Raw genomic sequence first — 19,940 nt, 5'->3', positions numbered from 1 at the left:
TTCATGGATACCTGCCTCTTAAAGTTATTTTTGAATTAGGATTTCGGTGGCAAACTACCTCTTAAAATAATGTACATATCTACAAGCCATAATTTTATCATTTTATGTAAAAAGCGTATTATTTATATACGATTAAAGTTAAGGCTTCCATAAAAGCATGCATTTTTGAAAGGCACATGGTACTCAAAACTGTTGTGAACTTAACAGGTCCTCCACGCTTACGCTTGGTACAGGTTTTGGGTGCAGGACAATATCGAAAAATTCTTTTATAATTGCCAGACGAATCTTTATACAGTACCAATTCTTAAAAAAACTGGTACACGTACAATGGTACACCGATTTTTTCTCATCAGCGCAATAAAATCGAACTAACTATAGAGTCGCGATTTTCAAAAATTGTCTTAAAAAGGTGAAATTTGGCGCAGTGAAATTAGCGATTAATATCTAATCGCTTCCCACGAAAGAATATGAAGTTACAAGTGAGCAAAGTGCAACCAGTGACACTATAGGGTCACTATGTACCGTTTTTAAAAGTTATTATTTTTATCTTAAATTTAATATGGAGGGTAAAAACCACTCATGGATAGCACATACAGCCTTGTAATTTAGCCACAAACGTGCATTTTTTGATAGACTTCAATAGGTTTTTTTTTTACATATGTCAGCGATTTTTCAAAAAGATATATTCTTTTAGAGAAATCTAAGAAATTCGCAATACATAAATAATTCCATTCATTTATGAGCTTTCCATGCGCACTTATATCATTGTTAACAACAAACACTTGGTTTAAATAAAAATCAGGAAGATTCCATTCATTAATGTAATATGAAACCAAAGCATGTGGAAAGCTTGTTATTTGTAAGTGTGAAATATTAAGCTATTTTTCACATTTTTGCAGTCAAACAGAATAATTTTTAAGCTATTCAAAACGAATTAAAAAAATTTTTTTCATAAATACATCTGTTGGGGATCTGAGTAAACATTTTACATGAAGAGTTAGGGTTTTTAAGAACATATTCAACCGGACTCTGGTAGTAAAACCCATCACTGATACGAAATTTACACAGATTTGTGATATGCAAAATGAGAGGCTACTTCCATTTAAGGGGAGGGAAAATTTAGAGCATTAAGAGGTTGCTTTCCATTTAGGTAACTTCTTAAATATTCGGAGGGTAATTCCCATTGTTTTGGAGAGACATTAAATTACTTCCCTATTTGTTTAATAATATCGAATTTTTGTTTGTGAAATACAACGATGGAATTTCGATAGTTATGGCCCATAACTTATGGGAAACATATTTTTAATTGAAACAAAAGGAGAACTGGCAAAGTCTCTGAGAATTTTCAGCAGGTGGAGCTGATTTAATCCCATTTTAATCCCAAACTTGGATTAAGATTAATCAATGCGCTCCGGGATTAGGATTAGGGATTAATTATTTTTTCAAAACTTTTTGGGATTGAGGATTAGGGATTAAAAGTCAAAACTTGCGGATTGAGGATTGGGATTAAGGATTAATTAATCCCCAATCCCAATCTCAATCCTCAATCCGTAATCCCGGATTAACCAGACTCTGTAAATAATAATACTCACACTTCTTGAGGAACGAGAAAATTCGTTTGAGACAAGTTTTTTTTAGTAACTACATAGTTGATGTCCTTGATGATTAAAAAAACGTGCAAGGACCCAGTCAGGAAAAATATGTCATGTTTGAAATACATTGTTTCCTACTACCTATTGACAGTTCCTGCTTGTGTAGACTTTCGTAAACTCATAGTTAAGTATTCATACTGCCACGGTTCATTTCAAATTAATATGCAGTTTCTCCGTGATTTGCATAAAAGGTTAAATTGTGCGACATTTTTTTCGCATTTTTCACTGGAGGGTGCCTATATATGTATTACGATTAATGATTATTCATATTCAGGACGATGACAGTGGTATTTTTTTAAATTCTGATAAGGACACTGTCGATTTAAGATTTAAAACGAGTGTAGTGCATATCTAAATTTAGCAACGCAGCCGAAAAGAGATCACCATCAAAACAATTAGCATAACCAAGCAATTTACCCGACCCATTATGCACTATCACCGAAATGCAAATACATATCTTTGAAGTCTGATAAGCAGATACATGATTACATGATTGTGCTCTATTTAAAACTCGATAACCAATTAATTAAATAAGTTCAGTCATCTCGCAAATATTCGGTCACCTTCCATAGTCAATATTTATTTAATAAAATGAGATTTCAAAAATTTTCTGAATTTGTAATCCTCGTGCAATTATTAATTTATGCACTGGTCCAAGGCCAACAGGGTGAGACCTGCGCTTCCAAAATTGAAAAACTATGGCCTCGCCAACAACTGGACATGGAAAGAGTTAGTTTAATTTCCAAAATATGTTACGTGTTAAAAAATAATCTGATACAAATCTTCAATGAATTAATTTTTAGTTCACTGGACAATGGATGGTCATTCAGCTCGCTCGCATGAACGATTCCTTGGTGGAGGACTCTTTCGCCAAATGTGTCAGTCAAACAATTAGCAGACAACCAGATTCGGATAACCTCAACATTCGCATCGAGTTAGTACACCAACTACAATTTTCAAACGTAATTCATAAACTATTTACATTTTTCGACAAAGGTTGACCCTCATCGCAGATGGGACACAAATTGCTCGTTTTGGCCAAGTTAATACAACCTCTGACCAACCGGCCATTTGGAAATGGAGCTATTTTGATAATCTAGGTCTGACAAATTATTCACACACAACCTGATTCCCGTGTAGCACGCATACTATTTATAGCAGTAACATTTTTAATCGAATTTCTCAGCTCAATTCTGGGAAGGCGTAGTAATTGCCACTGATTACGAGAAGTACTGGATACATTACGAGTGTGAAGAAGTTGATGGATTTCGTATAGAAAGCGTCGTTCTTCGATACCGTGAAAGAACCGTGGGACCGGGACAGCTTGCAATTTATGCCAGTCTCATGGAAGGTTTAGGATTTCCTGTCGGAAATTTGGTAGATATTCCTCAACCAGCCGATTGCGCATAATAATTGCGATTTCGCCCAAATAAAAAGACTAAATTTCAATACAAATATATGTCGTTATTCATAAACCAAATACCATTATTCTGTTACTCGATTGCTTTCACCGACAAAAACGAGATCATCCTGTTATGATGATGAGACGCATTATGTGAGACTTTGCACGTAGCTTTGCCATTCTGCTCTTCTACTTTCACGTACGCACTTTTTACGCTTTTGCGTAAATCTGTAACGCTACCATGCACCGTATCACATCTTTGCTACCCACCGAACGAACGCAACAGTAGTCAGTCAACCCTTCAATGCTTTAGGCAATGCAGAATATCGTACCACATATATTCGCATTGTTGAGCTACCCTTATTTTCAAAATGTGTTGAGGGATGACACAACAGAGTTGGTTGAACTTGAAAGAATGAGAAATGAGGATAAGAGTCCAGGGCAGAGTGTCATTTTATGTAATACCTCAACGTAGAGGAAGGAGCCCTTCAAATGATCCACTTCCTTCCTCGTGTACTTATTTCATCACTTCTCACTCTTTGCTCAAATATAGTGAAGAGTCCAGCCGATTAATTTTCAGAGAGTAGATTATATACTTGTGTATCTATTACCTTAAATAACAAAATGTCAAACATCACAGTATAGCGGATTTACGGACATGGATCAAGCACTGTGCCATCAAGTGCTTGATTCGCCAAATCCCTGCAGAAAAATTCAATATCATAAAATACAGCGATAAATATAATGGAATGGTCCATGGAAAGAAAATTTGTTAAATCAGGGGACGATTTTACATTCAGGGAACTCATAATAGAGCTGTGCACGGGCCCGATTTTTAAAAACCCAGCCCGCCCAGAACCCTACTGGAAAAAACCCGGCCCGCCCGGCCCTACTGGGTTTTTCTGGAAAAAAAGCCCGGCCCGCCCAAAACCCTACTGGAAAAAGCCCAGCCCGCCCGGCCCTATAGGGCTTTTCTGAGAAAAAGCCCGGCCCGCCCAAAACCCTATAGGGTAGGGCTTTTTTACTGTAAACCCACCCATGTGCAGTTCTGCACGTATTTATCCTAAAAAACCAGCACTTGCTAAGGCTTTCGGAGACTCGATTAGACATGCACACTAGGTATTAATAAAAAATGCAATGGTGGACAAATCCAATGCATATTATTATCAATATTTGCTAAATTTGAGTTATTTTAGTTTAAACAAAAATTGAGTTAAGCCCTTGTATTTAATAGAACTGTATTTATAATTTGGTCTTAATCACTGATGTGATTTACAGTTGAGATTTATTTATTCATGAAATTGATTCGTGTAATGAAACAGCCAACCAGTGAAAACAACTCCATAGGATTACAGATAAACAATTCTGCTTTAGCTGGGGCTACATAAAACTATGAAGTTTTGTTTCAAATTGCCATATTGTACTTTATCACTAGGGTAAATTAAAAAGCCCGAAGCCCTACAAAAAAAGCCCGGCCCGCCCAAAACCCTACTGGAAAAAGCCCGACCCGCCCGGCCCGACTGGAATTTCCTGGGCAAAAAACCCGGCCCGCCCAAAACCCTATAGGGTAGGGTAGGGTAGGGTTTTTTTAGGGTAAACCCGGCCCTACGCACAGCTCTAACTCATAATCATGGAATGGTAAGTAGTGGTCAAGAAAATATAATCCAAAATTCATGAAACACCAAATATCAGAACTGCTGTACTTTTTCTTAATACAAAAATCCATGACTAAACTTGAATTAAAATTGTGCTCGCTAAATAGTGCCCAAGTTAATTGAAAGCCTGGAGTCGAGTGTGTGTAAGTGGGAGCGAGTCTCACCCCCAGACGTTGAGACGACACGCAGACGACGGAGCACTACTTGAGCACTTTGAGCAGTCAAGCGGTCATTTCGTTTCAGAGTGTTACGTTTTCTTGTTGACAAATTGAACTCAATAATTTCCTCCGTGTGCCGTGACCAGTGATTCATATTAATTAGTCACATTCTGCTGTTATCATCATCATCTAAATTATCAATGAAAATGAGTTCCTCCGTGAATCTTAATCCGAAAACTCCAAGGGTTCAAATCAAAACTCCCAAAGACGCATTTAGTCAGGAGCTTTTTCAGTTTTGCCTTGAAAATCCAATCACCGTGGTCGAAGGACTCTGCTCGCCTTCTGTTTGTGACTTCAAGCTGGGAAAGTTTTCAACACTATCGCTGACCAAAGCATGGCCTGACCACCCCATTGAAATAAGAACGCAGAAGTTCAAAAGTGCTGAAAAAAATGTGCCCATGGCCGGGAGGAATTCCTGGGATTGTTACTCAGCTCGGTCACAAATGACCATTCGGAAATATGGAGAGTACCAGGGTGCAAACTTCTTGCGTGAAAAGGTAAGTACTTTATTTATTAGTCATTTATTCATATGAAAATTGTAACACTTCAAATAATTGTGTATTCCACGAGTTCCTTTATCTTGTTATTTCCCTGATTGAATTCAGAACGGCGTTGGTGGAAATTCGGCCCATGGAATACAGTTTGGTACTAATCTTGATCTTTCTGATGCAAAGATGTGGCAACTACAACTGCAAGAATTTAATAAGTTGCCTCCTGCTTTTAAATTGTACTCTCCGGGGAATCTATTGTCGTACGTTGGTCACAACATCTTGGGCATGAACACTGTACAACTTTACATGAAGGTAAAAATGTGTACATATAAAAAGATTTGCAAAATTAAGACTATTTAGTTTTGAATATTAAGTCCGCAAATCACACAACCATGATACACACAAATTCAAACTTGTATAGTAATCATACAACTATTTACATAGGTCAAAGGTAGCCGGACGCCTGGACATGAAGAGAACAACAAGTTTTGTGCAGTCAACATCAATGTTGGTCCCGGAGATTGTGAGTGGTTTGGAGTTGCAGATGAATATTGGCCAGCCATGTACAAATTGTGCCAATCCCATGGAATGAACTATCTCAAAGGTTGGCACATATAATTTATGCATTAAATAAATAATTTATGCTCACATAATAACATTCAAATTTTTGTATTCTTTCTGAGGTTCCTGGTGGCCTGATCCAGAAGAATGTTTTGCTGCTGGAATCCCAGTCTATCGCTTCATTCAACGACCTGGAGATCTGGTGTATATAAATATTGGCTGCGTTCACTGGGTGCAATCTCTTGGCGTAACCAACAACATCGCTTGGAACGTTGGTCCACTGGTTCCACTTCAATTCCGTGCTGCGCTCGAACGCTACGACTTCAACAAAGTGGAAAACTATAAAAGCATCGTTCCCATGATCCTATTGTCCTGGAACATTGGAAGAACCTTGTGGATTCGTGACCCCGAGTTCTTTCAGCTGGTCAAGTAAGTCATTTTTGTCAATTAAAATATTGTATAATCTGATTTATTGATTAGATATTATTATTTTCCATTGATTTAATCCCTCAGAAAAGTACTTTCGAACAGTCTTGACAAGAGTAGGAAAGATCTCCAACAAGCTCGCCGACATAATGTCCCCATCCGACATCATGGAAAGAAGGAAGGAGAACCGGTCCATTACTGCGGGTCGTGTGAGGTAATGTAAATTCTATCGTTGGCCAATTATTTTTAATCTAGTCTTGTTATTATTTATGAAAACTTATAAATTTCATACCAATTATCTTTGCAGGAGGAAGTGTTCAACACATTATTTATTAAAAAGAATGAGAAGCGCCCTCGCGTTTTCTGCCTGGAATGTGCCTTACAATCCTCACCACAATTGGAAGACTACGCATGTCTTCAGGAATACACTCTGGACGAACTTACCACGGTGTACGAAAATTTCAAACGATTAGAATGAGTCTCGAGGAACGGCGATATTGCTGATCGACTGAGTTAATGACTGAATTAATTTTACCATGCTGCCATAAAAATACCAATCCAATTATATATTTATCAATTATTTTTTGTACTCTGTCGGTAAAAATTGCAAATAAATCGATGTATTTATAAAAATACTCGGTCCTTCTATATGAAATGTGCTTAGTCATGCTTGACAAGTAAATGCATATGAGAAGTTTGTAACAAATTGTCAAACTACAAACTGCAATGTTCGATATTATACGGAAAGAAGAACCTCATTTTTAATAACCGTTTAAAAATTCATTTACGTACACGGCATGGCTCATTCAAACATATTCATAATGCAATTCGCAAAAATTGATAAACATTAATAAAAAATAGGTATCAAAGTTGACATCAAAAGCCGAATTATACATACGTACTTAACATTTCTTAACTTAACATCTACTCATTTCGGAAGACGGGATACATTCTTTTTTTGCTGTAATATGGAGGAGGAACTTTTGTATCTAACTTGAAATCATCATTTGACTTGATGATAATCACCCATCGTCGTAGCATTTCCTCGCGTCGTCGGGCCTCACTCTCTGGATCCAGCCCCACTGAAGGGATGTGATAATTGAGCTTGGGTTTCACAATGCCGGCACACAACAGCATCGCATCCAGCATGTTGTACGCAATTCGGTTGGTGTTATTCAGTGGACACAAATTCATTGCATAGTCTCCCTGCAAATTTAGACAAAAATAGTTCAAACAATTAAGTACTTTTGCTATCAAGTGCAACAAATTGTTTCCCTTACTTCTGGTTGCATGTGATACAGACAGCTCAGCTCTGCTTCAAAGGCAAGATCAAATGACGACAGAAATTCTTCAACGTGTTGTTCATGAGTAAAATATCCTGCCCGAGCTAAGGTCCAGTCTTCCATTGACATCTCCGGTGGACACATGGTTCTCGAAACAGAACAGATTGAAGCGGAGTAAGGGTAGGATGTAAAGAGTGACGACGTCGCGGCCACTGAAGATGAAGGCTTTCCAGTTTCAGCCGTGTAGGAGCTGCAACCTGTAGCTGGAGAAGTTACAAAAACACAAAAGTTTATAAATTATGGTGACCCAGCAATCAAACGAAAGCAAGGAAAGTAGGCAAGTTCATATGTAATTAGGTGTGAATTGAACCTACAAGTAGCTGGATCATCCGACCCTCTTCCATTTTTCGCACTGCTGCGTCCTCCATTATTAGGTCCGCGTTCGAATCTGCTACGTGTGCTCCGAGAAATGGCTCCCTCAGCCTGGAAGCTCAGAAGTGGTTGATCCATAAGCATGGTGTCACGATAAAGCCGAGAAGCCATTAAGCGATTCTGAAGAGCCGTCCTATCCAACTCATTTGTGAGTTGAGCCTCTGCTATGATTTCCGACAGCATCAGAATCGCTTCCGTAAAGCGGTGCACTTCAATTGGGTAACTTTCACCAACTAAAAAATTGTATATGTAGGATTAATTTCAAAATTTATAAATGTCAATTATTTTATAGACTTACTTTGCTCGTACAACCAATTTAGGCAACCATTCGTCTCTTTTTCGTCTTTTGGCATACTGTAAACTTTCAACTTTCCATCCCTGGCTGCGTACTAAATTAAATAAGCAAATTATAGATTTAGCAATTGGTCATTGTTTTTTGTTAGGTTTTGCATATTTATAGAAAATATTATTTTACTTGTGTAATAAAACGTTCCAATCTGCCAGTAATGATTTTGTAATTTTGGAGCCGATTGTCAAACGGTGGTTGTGGAACTTCAAGAAGTTCACGGTTTTTTCTCGCCGTGGATCCATGTCCTAGAGGAATCTCGTCTGAGACAGAATTGTAAAATATTTATAAATTTCAGCAGTATGTAAAAATAGTCAAGAAAACCGTAATAAATGTGTAATACGCTTACAAACATCGATCAATGTGGCAAAATTGTCGATGATCCCTTCTTTAATGGAGAACGCGGTAAGACCAACTTCCGCAGGAAGAAAGAATGAATCGTCATCGTCCACATAGCAGGAAAATTTGATGACAACAAAAATGGCCTTGTAGGGGTCGCCGTTTTTCAAAACGCATTTCAGCTCCTTCTTGTGCATGACCTCTTGCTCCGTGATCTCCATATCTTGGCGTTTCAATTCATTGAAACTGGATACAAATAGACAAAAAGACCACGTAGTAAAAAAAAATGGGCTTCATTAATTACACTTCTCACGCTGCACATCGCTTGGTGATTATTAACAATGCGTATTGTATCAATTATGGTACTTACAACACTCCAAAATTATTCCTCCGTTTATCCGCAGGATCAATCGTAAAGGTGTACAAATTGGGGAATTGTGTATACTCGCTGTTATCGCTTCGCTCTGACCTGGCGGACATGTTCTCATAGTTCTCGGTGGATGGAAGCGGTTCGGCATCCATGTCTCGTCGCTGGAGCGCTCGGTGTCGGTAAATTTCCTTTGAATTTTCAGGCAGAACCTACAAGAAATTAGAAAAAATAAATATAAATATTTTTAAAATTTATCAAACTACTTGCAGTAATTCAGCTCACCTTCCATTCAGTATCCACCATGTTGGCTACGTCTTTCAGTCCCCCCGGAAATGTATGCCCTGCTGCCTCCAACTCGGGACGTCTCTTTTGCATGAAGCAGTAAAATCCATTCACTTTTGGGGGTTTTGAAATCTTTGGTTTTGTCTGGGTGGACATGACGTTGTCAGAGTCGTCCCACATGATGCTGGTGACCGACGACTTGATTAGGATAATTGGGACAAAAACTTCAGGAAATCAGGGAACTTGAGACAAATTCTTGAGGAATTCTTGAGACAAATTCTTGACAAGAGAGAAGGGAGCACAGAGAACGATGTGTTGGTGACAGACGAGTTGCTGAGGATAATTGGGACAAAAACTTTGAAATCAGGGAACTTGAGACAAATTCTTGACTTGACAAGAGAGAAGGGAGCACGGAGAACGATGTGTTTCCTTCGAAGGCAGCAGAACGAATAAACTTTTGGAGCAAGAAGACCAGAGCAAGAGAAGGCAAGGACGCCAGCAAATAAGGGACGCCGCAGGTGCTCGACTGCGAAGGAATGCAAGCCGAAGTCTTGTCTAAGAAGCGATGTAGGAATTTGTATTGTAAAGAAATATATTTACATGTATTGAATCCAATATATGGATGCTAAAAATATTGCCGTTATGAGATTCACTTTTTCAACAGAGAATCTTGCGGAGAACAGACTTTTTTTTCATGATGTTTTGATATTGATTGTTCGAAACTGCTGTCTGGTTGGTTGTAGGTGCCCATGAGTTCTTGCAGTGGATCGATCAAAGACCTGGTACTTTGCCAGGCGACAAACGACAATCCCTAATAAGATAAGTGCTGCTATAATTTTCTATATCCATCCATGCAGCATTTTGACAAGAATATACAAAAAGTTTAATTTACAAAAAGTTAATGTCACATGTAAACATGTCTATTTCTCATTATTTTATTACGCAATTATTCAGGTTGGCATTTAGTGGTTAAAATTAAATTCCACCCGTAGCGAAAGAGTTTTTGACACATACATAATAGTTAAAATAACCATTACTCCCCCTCAGTCATCCAAAGACGTTGAATAATTTTTTCGTAGATTTTAATCCCCTTTAAATAAACATTTTCGTTTACGAATTCATTATTATCATGAAGTAAAATTGGGGTATTATTCATGGGAGAAAATCCAAACGCTGGAATTCCTACTTCCCTTAAAAATCTTGCATCCGTGGCTCCCGGACAAATTAGAGGAAGCAGTTCTATTCCTCTGTAATTAGTTAAAATTTAGTTAATAAACTCATATCAAAAACGAGTTTCACAAAAACTTACTCTGAATCGCATGCCGACTTGAAGCTGGTCCACCACTTATTTTCAGGTGTCATTGGAGTCTCTGGTATAACCGGCCCTTTTAGAATATATTCGCATGAAATTTCATCCCCAGCATCCGTGCAAACTTTTTTAATAAAGTCTTCAGCCTCAATTTGAGACCATTTTGGGGTAATCCGCAAATCAAAAGTTATGACAATTTCTGGGGCGATTACATTAGGTTGAACTCCTCCCTTATCCAAGAATATTTCGTCAGGGTTGATTTATCAGTCTAACAAATGTGTAGTTTAATCTTATAGTCAGTACCTGTATCATGGTCATGTTAACCGTTGTGACATTTCCCAAATTAATTGCCGCAAGGTCTCCTAACTTCCCTTTCTCTTCTTCTCGAAAGGTATGGAATGCATTTATTATCTTTCGCGATTTTTCAGCTGCCGTATTTTCAATGAAGTGTAGCGCATGTCCAGTATTTCCTTTGACTGTGATGCGAATTTCTGTTTGCAATTAGATTTGGTAAAAATACTTGTTAAATTGTTAGTCTAATCAGAAATCTTATTAGTAGTCTTACGCCACAGAGCTCTTTCTGCATTGAACAGCAAGAAGCTATTGGCAGGGCAGGCACCCCCCTCATCTAGTCCAAACCCTACGTTGAGCCTTTGAAATTCTGGAGATTTTACGAAAGGTACCATTCCCTTCGTCCCTCCAAGTTCTTCGTCTGGGACAAAAGTGACGTGAATTGTTCGTCTGGGCTTTAATCCACTAGCCATCAATTTTCGTATAGCTTCCAGATATTGTATTCCAACACTTTTCATATCTTGAGTTCCTCGAGCATAAATATTTCCGTCTGAAGCCTTGTGGGCCGAAAATGGATCAAAGTCCCATTTTGACTATAACACATATTACAAAACACAAGGATATTTATTTTTCTGGAAAGGACATGTGTATGAATATTGATATCTCATTATTCAAACCTCGTCTACTGGTACGACGTCAAGATGCGAGTTAAGCATGATGGACTTTAACGACGGCTCTGTCCCACGCCAAGTCACCCAAACGGCAAATTCTGCGGGTGGGTCGAAATTTACTTGATGAAATTCAAGTCCAATTTCTTGTGCCTGGCGTTGTATGAAAGCGATGCAACCAGCTAAAAAAGATATTTAATTGTCGCTTATTTAATTGTCGAGTATACACTCTTACGACGAAATTTATTTACTGATATGAAAAGGTAAAATCTATTAGTTGCAAGTAATTGTTACCGTAATCAGGGTTAGGATGAACGGATTTTATTCGAAGAAACTCCCTGAAACGGGAGACTGAAGGATCCTCAGAATCCATCCCAAACACTTCCAAGACGAATGAGACTTGATGATAACCTTAGAAAGTTAATGATTTCTTAGACACTGGCGGATTCTACTCTTCACTCAGAAAATTTGTTTTTACATCATGATGGACACACCTCTACTTGTGGTCAAGTTTATTGAACGGATTCTGATTGCTCGTTATCTGAAACGAAATGGTGTAACACTTTCATGATAAACATGCTCGTCGCATTATTTAACTTACAATGTAAGTCTTACATACTCCACTTTAATGATTTGTTCAATAACCAGTTCGAATTATTATGATGTCAGTAAGCATTATGTGTATGTGTGAACATATAGTGCAACACCTAACAGTACAATTTGAAACTCTATATGTATGTACGTTTAATTCATCTATAGTTGATTGAAGTTTTCATTCAATGTCTTCAAGAACAACTTTAATTTTTCAATACAATCCCCAAATACCTACACATATAATGCAACACCTATATATTAGGTATGCACATATATAAGTATTTACATATGTACTTATATGCAGTTTACTTACACAAAATGTAATCAAATAAGCATTTGCATTTACTCTGAAGTCCGAAATGGAGTTTACGGTATCTTTGTAATCAAAGCATGCTTGAAGGATTTTTCTATGTTCGCTTTCAATACCTTGATCATTATCAAAGTGGACTCTTCTTGATTTCCTTATCAGTACTGATCATGACAAAGTGCCACGTATTTACGTGACTGGTTATCATAAATATGCAACTCATACATCATCAATTAATACGTAATAATCCAATAAGTGTGCTATCTTTTATCGGTACAAAGTCTAATTTACTACATTAAATCGTGAACATTGTCAATTTAAGGGACACTGCATTATCCAGACAACAATACGCAGGGAAATCCAGCTTGACTGGACAATGCTTATATGTAAATGTGTATTTATGCATGCATGTAGATACTTGCTTTCCATAATTCCACTGCATGTCACATGAATGATGCAATCGTACGTATGACCAAAATCGATAAAAATTATCAAATTTAATCTATCAACGGTGATGATTAATAATGGTTTCATTGAGCTGAAAGTATATAAGACAAACATTTCACTTGTCGTTTTACCTCTTCAGAGACCACATATTCGCAAAATATTCGGTTAATAAGTAAATATGAAGGTTGTCTTGGGTCTTTTGATTCTCGGACTGGTTGGAGTTTCCTTCCAGGTAAATGTTTATATTAGTTTGGTGATAGATCTTCTAAAAAAAATAATTCAATGCAATTATACCCATGCTACAGGCTCAACTTCGGCTGACTGTTTATTACGAAAGTCTTTGCCCTGACAGTCGCCGATTCATTATCAACCAACTCTATCCCACCCTAAATCTGCTCGGTGGAGTGAATAATGAATTTCTGGAAGCCGAATTTGTCCCGTACGGAAAAGCAAACGTAAGATTTTTAAACAACTTTCATCACATGATTATCATATCAATTTCATTTCATTCACTTGATAATAATTTGTAACCTAATCTCAGACTACCTTTGTAAATGGCACTTATGAATTTGTTTGCCAACATGGAAGAAATGAATGGTAATGTGCACTTTTACATCCAATAATTCGAATTCAACAATTTTCACTCTATTATTTCCTGCCATACTAAATGCCCCCACAAGAACTCTATCGAAGTCCGAACTGGTATAAAGTGAGAATTGTTGGGTGCAAATTGACACGTGCTATTTAAAACATATTATAGTTAATTAATTTTATAGTCTCGGAAATATCATTCACAACTGTGCACTTGCCAAACTCCACAAGAATGAGTCTGCAGCTTACATTAATTGCATGATGGATTCGTTCAACGCTCCAATCGACGCAGAGGCCTGCGCAATATCAGTAGGTGTGAATTACACAAGAATCGGTGAATGCTACAACAATTGGGAAGGCCCCACAATCCTGGCATCTGCGGGAATAAGGACGCATGACCTTGACCCAACTCTCTACTACGTCCCGTGGATCGTCTACAACGATGTTTGGCGAGTGGAGGACATGATTGGCAGTGAGCAAAATTTGTTGAACGTAATTTGCCAGAAATTGGATAATAGCACGAGACCGACACAATGTGATCAATAAATACATATTTGAGAAAACGATATTCTGAGGTTACGAAATATGTGAATGATTCATTACATCCAATTCTAGATATGGCTTTAAAGCAATTAAGAAAATAAATAATTGTAAATTAATTCAATAAATTTGAAGTAAAATGATGCAATCCAGATTACATTATTTACAGCTTGCGGTGAAAAAGTTTTTTTTGTTTGTAATCCTCAAATTGTTTCTTATTATTGTGAGATCAAATAACTCAATTTAAAAAAACTGACAGCCATCGAAGACTTCAAAGGATGCTTCAACAAATTCCCCAAAAATAGTAGAAAATATTACAATAATGGAGAATTATATTATGCACACTGTAGAACTGTCAATGACAAATATTTCAAAGTTACAAAATCATTCACAAGGATGCAAGGCGTCCTTTTTGAAAAATTTGTTTTTCATACTAACAACTAGTGAAATGAATACAGTATTGGCACTTACATATTTTTTATTTGGATCAATTTTCAAGTGTATGTACATCAAGGTATGTATTCATACTGTGTAAAATTAAACAACAAATTTCCAATAGTATTTGTAGACACGAAAAGTACTAATACCGATGAAAAGTTCATGATAACTCCAACACGAACCATATCACGAAGTTTAATATAATTAGTGCTATAAACCAATGTGTTCGTTGTAGTTGCCACCTAAAAAATAATTAGCAAATTATAGTCAAAGTGGACATGATTATCATTTCCTATCTCGTTAAGGGTTCCTTACTGGAAGCATGAAAGCATATGAGCACGCGACGGCAACTGGCATCGTCAAGTACAACGGGTGAATTCCTAGTTCTTGGCTCAAGTCTAGCAATATTGGGATGGCAATTGTCGCTGTAGCGGCATTCGAGATTAACTCGGTGATTAACGATATCACAAACATGGACACAAGTTGAATGGACCATGGAGGCCATGATGACATGGAACGAAGATATTGGCCAATTATCATTGTTAATCCTGACGACTTTGCTCCTTTTGATAAAGCCAAACTTCCACCTGAAATCAGCACAAAGTTTAATTTTCATTATTCCAATGAGTATTTATTTATTTTTGTGTAGTTTATAAATAAACGAAACCAAAGAATATGATTATTCCCCAAGGCGTCTTCTTTGAAAAATACTCCCACTCTAATAAAGGTTTAGGCGTCTCTCCTATAAAACGAGAACAATTACACGTAATTACACTATCATAATCGTGAAAATAAAATGCGTCTTCACTCACCCGTTGTAAAAACCTCTTTCAAATTTCTAGGAATTATGAGAAAAAGAAGACCTACGAGAATAGTTGCAGTTGCAATTGACACGTTTTTTGACCCCCCAATAAACAACTGACTCCATCCTGGTATAAATTTAGGGTCGTGAAGGACCCACAAGAGCAAACCGACGCCAGAACAGTAAACTACAGTCGTTTCATGTTGAGATATGTCGCCCAACTGGGCGTAACTTGTCGTCAACAGCTTTCGTATTACAGAAGGATCTGGTTGTATGTCGTCACGACGAGTAGGACGAGTTGCGCTATTTCGTTGAAAGTTTCGTAGCTGCTTCCATTTTGCAGGAATCAAAAGAAATACAAGCAACAGGTAAAGCCAGGAAAGTAGAGTGTTGATCAGCATAGGAACGAAGCAAAATGCTACCCAGGTTCCGTACGTCAGAGACGCGTATTCTCCATGATGTTGAGGATCAAAGCTTCATTTTTTTAAAAATCGTTATCAGAAAACCTTTACTGTTGACTGCATTTTTATACATTTAGGATTGCTGAATAATGTACTTGCGGAGTAATTCCAATGCCAAAAGATTGGTGCCAGTTCCAGTCACCGTCCCTGCGGTGAAAATTATTTACTAAACTCACAATTGCAATTGCAAACTTACGTAAATTTGAAGTTAAACGTATTTCGGACCTGTTCCCCCCAGGTTAGCAGCGTAGCAAATAGAAAGCGTCAACATTGTTCGTACATTTGATATCCAATCTAATTGTTCTTTGTTTAAAAAGTTATGTGATGATGAGGCGGAGTTTTCCCTATTAATAATTATAATTTTAAATGTGTTAGAACCATGCATGCCTGTATCTGTGTCCAGAAATATTCTGACCACGTTAGATGGTTCGAATGTTGAGTTTCATAATCAGTAACATCAACGTGATGGGTGGCTGTCATTTCGATAGAAGAATTTTGGTCGTCCACAATTTGAGGGGTTTCAAAAGTTTGTTTTCTAATTTTTTCTTCGATACTCTAAATAAATTCATGCAATTTACTACAAAATTGAATAGAAATTGATTAAGAAAGCTAAATATGTATGCATACAATTTGTAATTCTCTCAATATTGCTTGAATGATCGGCAGCATCATTGCCGTAGCAGAAGTATTGGACATGAACATGGATAACGACATTGTAGTCATCATTGCTCCAAGCATCAACCTATTTGCAGAATTGTAATCAGACGGACTTAACCCCATCAAATGTAATTAAATTTCAAGAAAATTGTCTTGAAAACCTGGGTAAACTTGCTCCTGTAGCCAACATCACGCGGAGAGCAATTCTTTTGTGTAGATTGCTTGCTTCAAATGATAAAGCCACCATCATTCCCCCCACAAAGACCATCATGGCATCTTTCAAGTACTCCTTGGATAACGTCTCTGAATTTAAATAAATATTTTCAAAATAAATATTAATAGTACTGTTTTTTCAGCCGACATTGTATTTTTACCGGTATCAGCAATTCCAAAAATAGGAAATAGTACCAAAGGTATCAATGAAGATACAGCAAGTGGAACTACTTCAGTGATCCAGTATAAAATAATGATCAAGATTGTGTATGCACATTTAGCTTCCTATCAAGCAAAAATGTTGAAACAAAGTTTGAAGGAATAAATGACCTAAATAATTGTATTTTATTTATTAAATTAAGTACCTTGTTTTGGTATATTAATGGAATTGGCAAGAAAATTATTGGAATTGCAATAGCAGCAAGTTGTTTCCAATAATTTAGGATTTTTGCCATTTTTCTTGCTTATATTTTACACAATGATCAATTTTGTAAGATGCATTGCAGCGTGACGTATGTACAAAGTGTTCATTTCATAACAACGTAATCAATCATATTTGATTATGCATAAATACGAAAAAATTAAAGTGTCAAGCCAAATGAATTTTTGGAGTGTGTACAGCAGGAAGCGTGCTAAAGCATAAAACGAAAGAAATTTGATTTCAGAGTGTAAATACGTTTGTACGTTTATTAATTTCCCGTTTACTGGAAAAAAATTAATCTCTTTCATCTTGCCGACAGAGAAAGGGTGAAACAGAAATAGAATTGTCTTCGTATCAAGTGTCAATCGCTCATCATTTTGTAAACGTAATTTTATTACATAATATCTAAAAAATTAAATAGTTATAGGTACATTATAGATTCCCAAGAAATTGAAGTACTCAGGTACATATGTGGTGACAAAATACCGCATTAAATGTTTCAAGTCGTTTAATGATTAAACTTTAATCATTGCCATAATAAATAACAAATACGTTGCATATATGAAATGTGACGAATTTTGTAAGAACCCGTTTGCAGATAATCTATTTTTCCTTATAGCTGATGACGACAGTGTAAAATTATAGAAGGCTTGGAGTTCTAAATAAGATGTAAAGCTTCTTGAAAAATAAGTCCTCAACCCGTTGAACCCAAGTCATCAACCCAAGTCCTCAACCCGTTGAACCCAAGTAAAATCATGCGAGGATGGAACGAAGTCGAAACACAAATTAGATTTATGTTAAACCAAGTTAAACATTTTTTAAGAGATAAAACTTTATTATACCCAAACAATGAGACAGTCATAAGTTAGGTAATATTATAATAATTGTTCTATTTGGCAATCGGTAAGCCTGCAACTTTTCCTTTGTACAAAGAGTGAGCTATTCTTTGGTGCGTGTTTAGATCAACCATACCGTTTGCAGGATAGTTACAAATGCCACACATTCTCAAATTATTCAATTTACTCTGAAATGCGGCAACATTAACCCCATTTATTACTTGAGGTACATATCGTGGTTGGGGTGGTAGTTGTCGGCGGCCTGGGCGTCGTATTATTATTCTCGACGAAGAGTTGGACACTTGTTTGGCAGGAGGATCTGATCGAGACTCAGGATATGATGGCATTGGGCTTGAGGAATTATTAAATTTAAAAGTCATCACCATTCCAACAGCACGTCCAATTCCTATAATTTGTACGTCCTCGACTTCTTCACAGGGTTCACTGGCTGAGGGTGGAACATTGGGACATTGAAATAATGGATTTGGTAACAGTAATTGTTCATCATCTTCTTCGTTAACTTGTTGTGGATCACTAATTGGTTCAGACTTAACTTCTGCCGATGCATCGTTGGGTATCCCGACAAATTCCTACATATTGCAAATGTGGAGCAAAAGATTTATTTATTATTCAAATAGTAACCTTGTATTTTTCGAGTCTTACATTGTTCTCTGAAATTTCTACTTTCACCAAGCTTTCGAGAAATCCAGACTCCATTGACGAAGGTCCGGCATCGCCTTGCCCATGGTCACAATTTCCTTCGCTGACCCGTAAGCGGACATAATTGATGCACTCTTTACTGATGTTATCACTAAGCTCTTGAGACAACGTATCACTTGTAGCACTAGGATTACCAAGAAGAAATTTTAACTTAATGTGACATAAAAACTCTTCATCGCATTGGACACAGGTACTGAAAAAGTTTGAAAATATGTCGTAATGCTCAGATCTGAGAGGGATTGTAATATTATAATTTTCAAGTGAGGGAGGGTTCATCAATATAGAATTTGAGTAATTGACATGTTCCTTGGCTGATGTTGTTGCCATCGGCGTCGGCGTCGGTGTCGGTGTAGGGGCCGGCGTGGTTTTTGTAGTCTTTGTGATATTATGTGTTATGACTGGGCGCTTTGAAGTACGGGCCACTATTGTTGGAGTCTGATTAACTAAAGGACTACATTTTCTTGATCGAAGGTTTCGAACAATTTTGGTCGGTTGATTTTGGGCTGTTGATTTTGAAATACTCTTTTTCAGCAATACATTCTTCGTATTTTTCTTGTTAGCTCTTGGTGGAGGTGGAGAAGGCGAGAAAGAAGAATTGACTGCATTGTTAATTCTGCGCGATCTGTTTGTATTACATTAAAGTAACCATTTATCATAAGTACATAATGCCTTCAAAAATCACCGTTACTAAATGTACATATATAAAGTACCTGAGCAGCATGTTGCTTTCTGTATATTAGTATGTACTAAATATACTAAATGAAACGAGTTTCATGCATATGAAACTGACCTAAACACCCATCGGAAATGGTTTAAATTTCTTACAATCAATTTTTTTGTTAACTAACCTATATCAGTTCCAATTGTACATGTTTTTACCTGCAATGGTCCTATGTCAGCTGTCCTCTACTCGAGCAGTAGATATGTGGATCCATGGGGGATCCTACATTAAACATGTCATTCGTTTCGAAAAGACGAGACTCTTACTTAAAGTGCTTAAATCACAATAATCTTACGGTTACACAATTACATAATTCAAAAGCTGTTTTCGTATTATTACGTAACATACATATGTATCTATGTTCACACATATGCAAAGGGTTTCATAGAAGGAGAGGACGTTCCATGATTAAAAATTGTGCATGCCTCTCTCGAGTTTATACGCATGGGATGCACACATATATTATG

The 19,940-nt window shown here is 37.0% G+C and overlaps 7 protein-coding genes across 10 annotated transcripts; 3 read left to right on the top strand and 4 right to left on the bottom strand.

Moving 5' to 3' along the window:
* Nucleotides 1-2,082: 2,082 nt before the first annotated feature.
* Nucleotides 2,083-3,111, top strand: LOC110847584. Its single transcript, XM_022094552.2, has 4 exons — nt 2,083-2,381; nt 2,456-2,586; nt 2,649-2,752; nt 2,839-3,111. The coding sequence occupies exons 1-4, from the start codon at nt 2,244-2,246 to the stop codon at nt 3,060-3,062; spliced, it is 597 nt and encodes a 198-aa protein (XP_021950244.1). The 5' UTR covers nt 2,083-2,243; the 3' UTR covers nt 3,063-3,111.
* A 1,753-nt stretch (nt 3,112-4,864) lies between these two features.
* LOC110845668 (lysine-specific demethylase 6A) lies at nt 4,865-7,015 on the top strand. The gene is made up of 6 exons (XM_022092125.2): nt 4,865-5,424; nt 5,533-5,730; nt 5,863-6,022; nt 6,102-6,408; nt 6,493-6,619; nt 6,713-7,015. The coding sequence occupies exons 1-6, from the start codon at nt 5,068-5,070 to the stop codon at nt 6,881-6,883; spliced, it is 1,320 nt and encodes a 439-aa protein (XP_021947817.2). The 5' UTR covers nt 4,865-5,067; the 3' UTR covers nt 6,884-7,015.
* Nucleotides 7,016-7,165: 150 nt separating this feature from the next.
* LOC110845667 lies at nt 7,166-9,955 on the bottom strand. Its single transcript, XM_022092124.2, has 8 exons — nt 9,458-9,955; nt 9,176-9,384; nt 8,816-9,051; nt 8,596-8,729; nt 8,419-8,509; nt 8,063-8,353; nt 7,686-7,951; nt 7,166-7,611 (listed from the first exon to the last, which is right to left on the bottom strand). Exons 1-8 carry the CDS (start codon nt 9,635-9,637, stop codon nt 7,330-7,332), a joined length of 1,689 nt encoding a protein of 562 aa, XP_021947816.1. The 5' UTR covers nt 9,638-9,955; the 3' UTR covers nt 7,166-7,329.
* A 400-nt stretch (nt 9,956-10,355) lies between these two features.
* On the bottom strand, nt 10,356-12,349 carry LOC110846477 (aminoacylase-1). Of its 2 annotated transcripts, XM_035850365.1 has the most exons (7): nt 12,220-12,349; nt 12,020-12,136; nt 11,735-11,907; nt 11,332-11,650; nt 11,070-11,257; nt 10,767-10,996; nt 10,356-10,704 (listed from the first exon to the last, which is right to left on the bottom strand). In XM_035850365.1, exons 2-7 carry the CDS (start codon nt 12,096-12,098, stop codon nt 10,491-10,493), a joined length of 1,203 nt encoding a protein of 400 aa, XP_035706258.1. In that variant the 5' UTR covers nt 12,099-12,136; nt 12,220-12,349; the 3' UTR covers nt 10,356-10,490. The 2 variants fall into 2 exon arrangements, with proteins under 2 accessions (XP_035706258.1, XP_021948938.1); XM_022093246.2 differs by having other exon boundaries at nt 12,020-12,284.
* A 796-nt stretch (nt 12,350-13,145) lies between these two features.
* Nucleotides 13,146-14,366, top strand: LOC110846558 (GILT-like protein 1). Its single transcript, XM_022093354.2, has 4 exons — nt 13,146-13,305; nt 13,379-13,528; nt 13,615-13,670; nt 13,850-14,366. Exons 1-4 carry the CDS (start codon nt 13,252-13,254, stop codon nt 14,208-14,210), a joined length of 621 nt encoding a protein of 206 aa, XP_021949046.1. The 5' UTR covers nt 13,146-13,251; the 3' UTR covers nt 14,211-14,366.
* Nucleotides 14,367-14,664: 298 nt separating this feature from the next.
* Nucleotides 14,665-17,282, bottom strand: LOC110845666 (solute carrier family 13 member 5-like). The gene is made up of 11 exons (XM_035850160.1): nt 17,141-17,282; nt 16,937-17,060; nt 16,724-16,865; nt 16,533-16,647; nt 16,321-16,460; nt 16,131-16,249; nt 16,001-16,052; nt 15,455-15,918; nt 15,310-15,384; nt 14,958-15,229; nt 14,665-14,884 (listed from the first exon to the last, which is right to left on the bottom strand). Exons 1-11 carry the CDS (start codon nt 17,228-17,230, stop codon nt 14,714-14,716), a joined length of 1,764 nt encoding a protein of 587 aa, XP_035706053.1. The 5' UTR covers nt 17,231-17,282; the 3' UTR covers nt 14,665-14,713.
* A 721-nt stretch (nt 17,283-18,003) lies between these two features.
* LOC110846390 lies at nt 18,004-19,706 on the bottom strand. 3 transcript variants are annotated; one of them, XM_022093121.2, is made up of 4 exons: nt 19,632-19,706; nt 19,463-19,542; nt 18,696-19,374; nt 18,004-18,622 (listed from the first exon to the last, which is right to left on the bottom strand). In XM_022093121.2, exons 2-4 carry the CDS (start codon nt 19,471-19,473, stop codon nt 18,086-18,088), a joined length of 1,227 nt encoding a protein of 408 aa, XP_021948813.1. In that variant the 5' UTR covers nt 19,474-19,542; nt 19,632-19,706; the 3' UTR covers nt 18,004-18,085. The 3 variants fall into 3 exon arrangements, with proteins under 3 accessions (XP_021948813.1, XP_021948814.1, XP_035705975.1); XM_022093122.2 differs by lacking the exon at nt 19,632-19,706 and having other exon boundaries at nt 18,004-18,351; nt 18,416-18,622; nt 19,463-19,625; XM_035850082.1 differs by lacking the exon at nt 19,632-19,706 and adding an exon at nt 19,601-19,617.
* Between the last annotated feature and the right edge of the window lie 234 nt (nt 19,707-19,940).

The sequence above is a fragment of the Folsomia candida genome, unplaced genomic scaffold, assembly GCF_002217175.1.
Source record: "Folsomia candida strain VU population unplaced genomic scaffold, ASM221717v1 Fcan01_Sc003, whole genome shotgun sequence".
Classification (NCBI taxonomy): domain Eukaryota; kingdom Metazoa; phylum Arthropoda; class Collembola; order Entomobryomorpha; family Isotomidae; genus Folsomia; species Folsomia candida.
The sequence above is the reverse complement of the archived record's forward strand: the minus strand, read 5'-3'. Positions and strand labels throughout refer to the sequence as shown.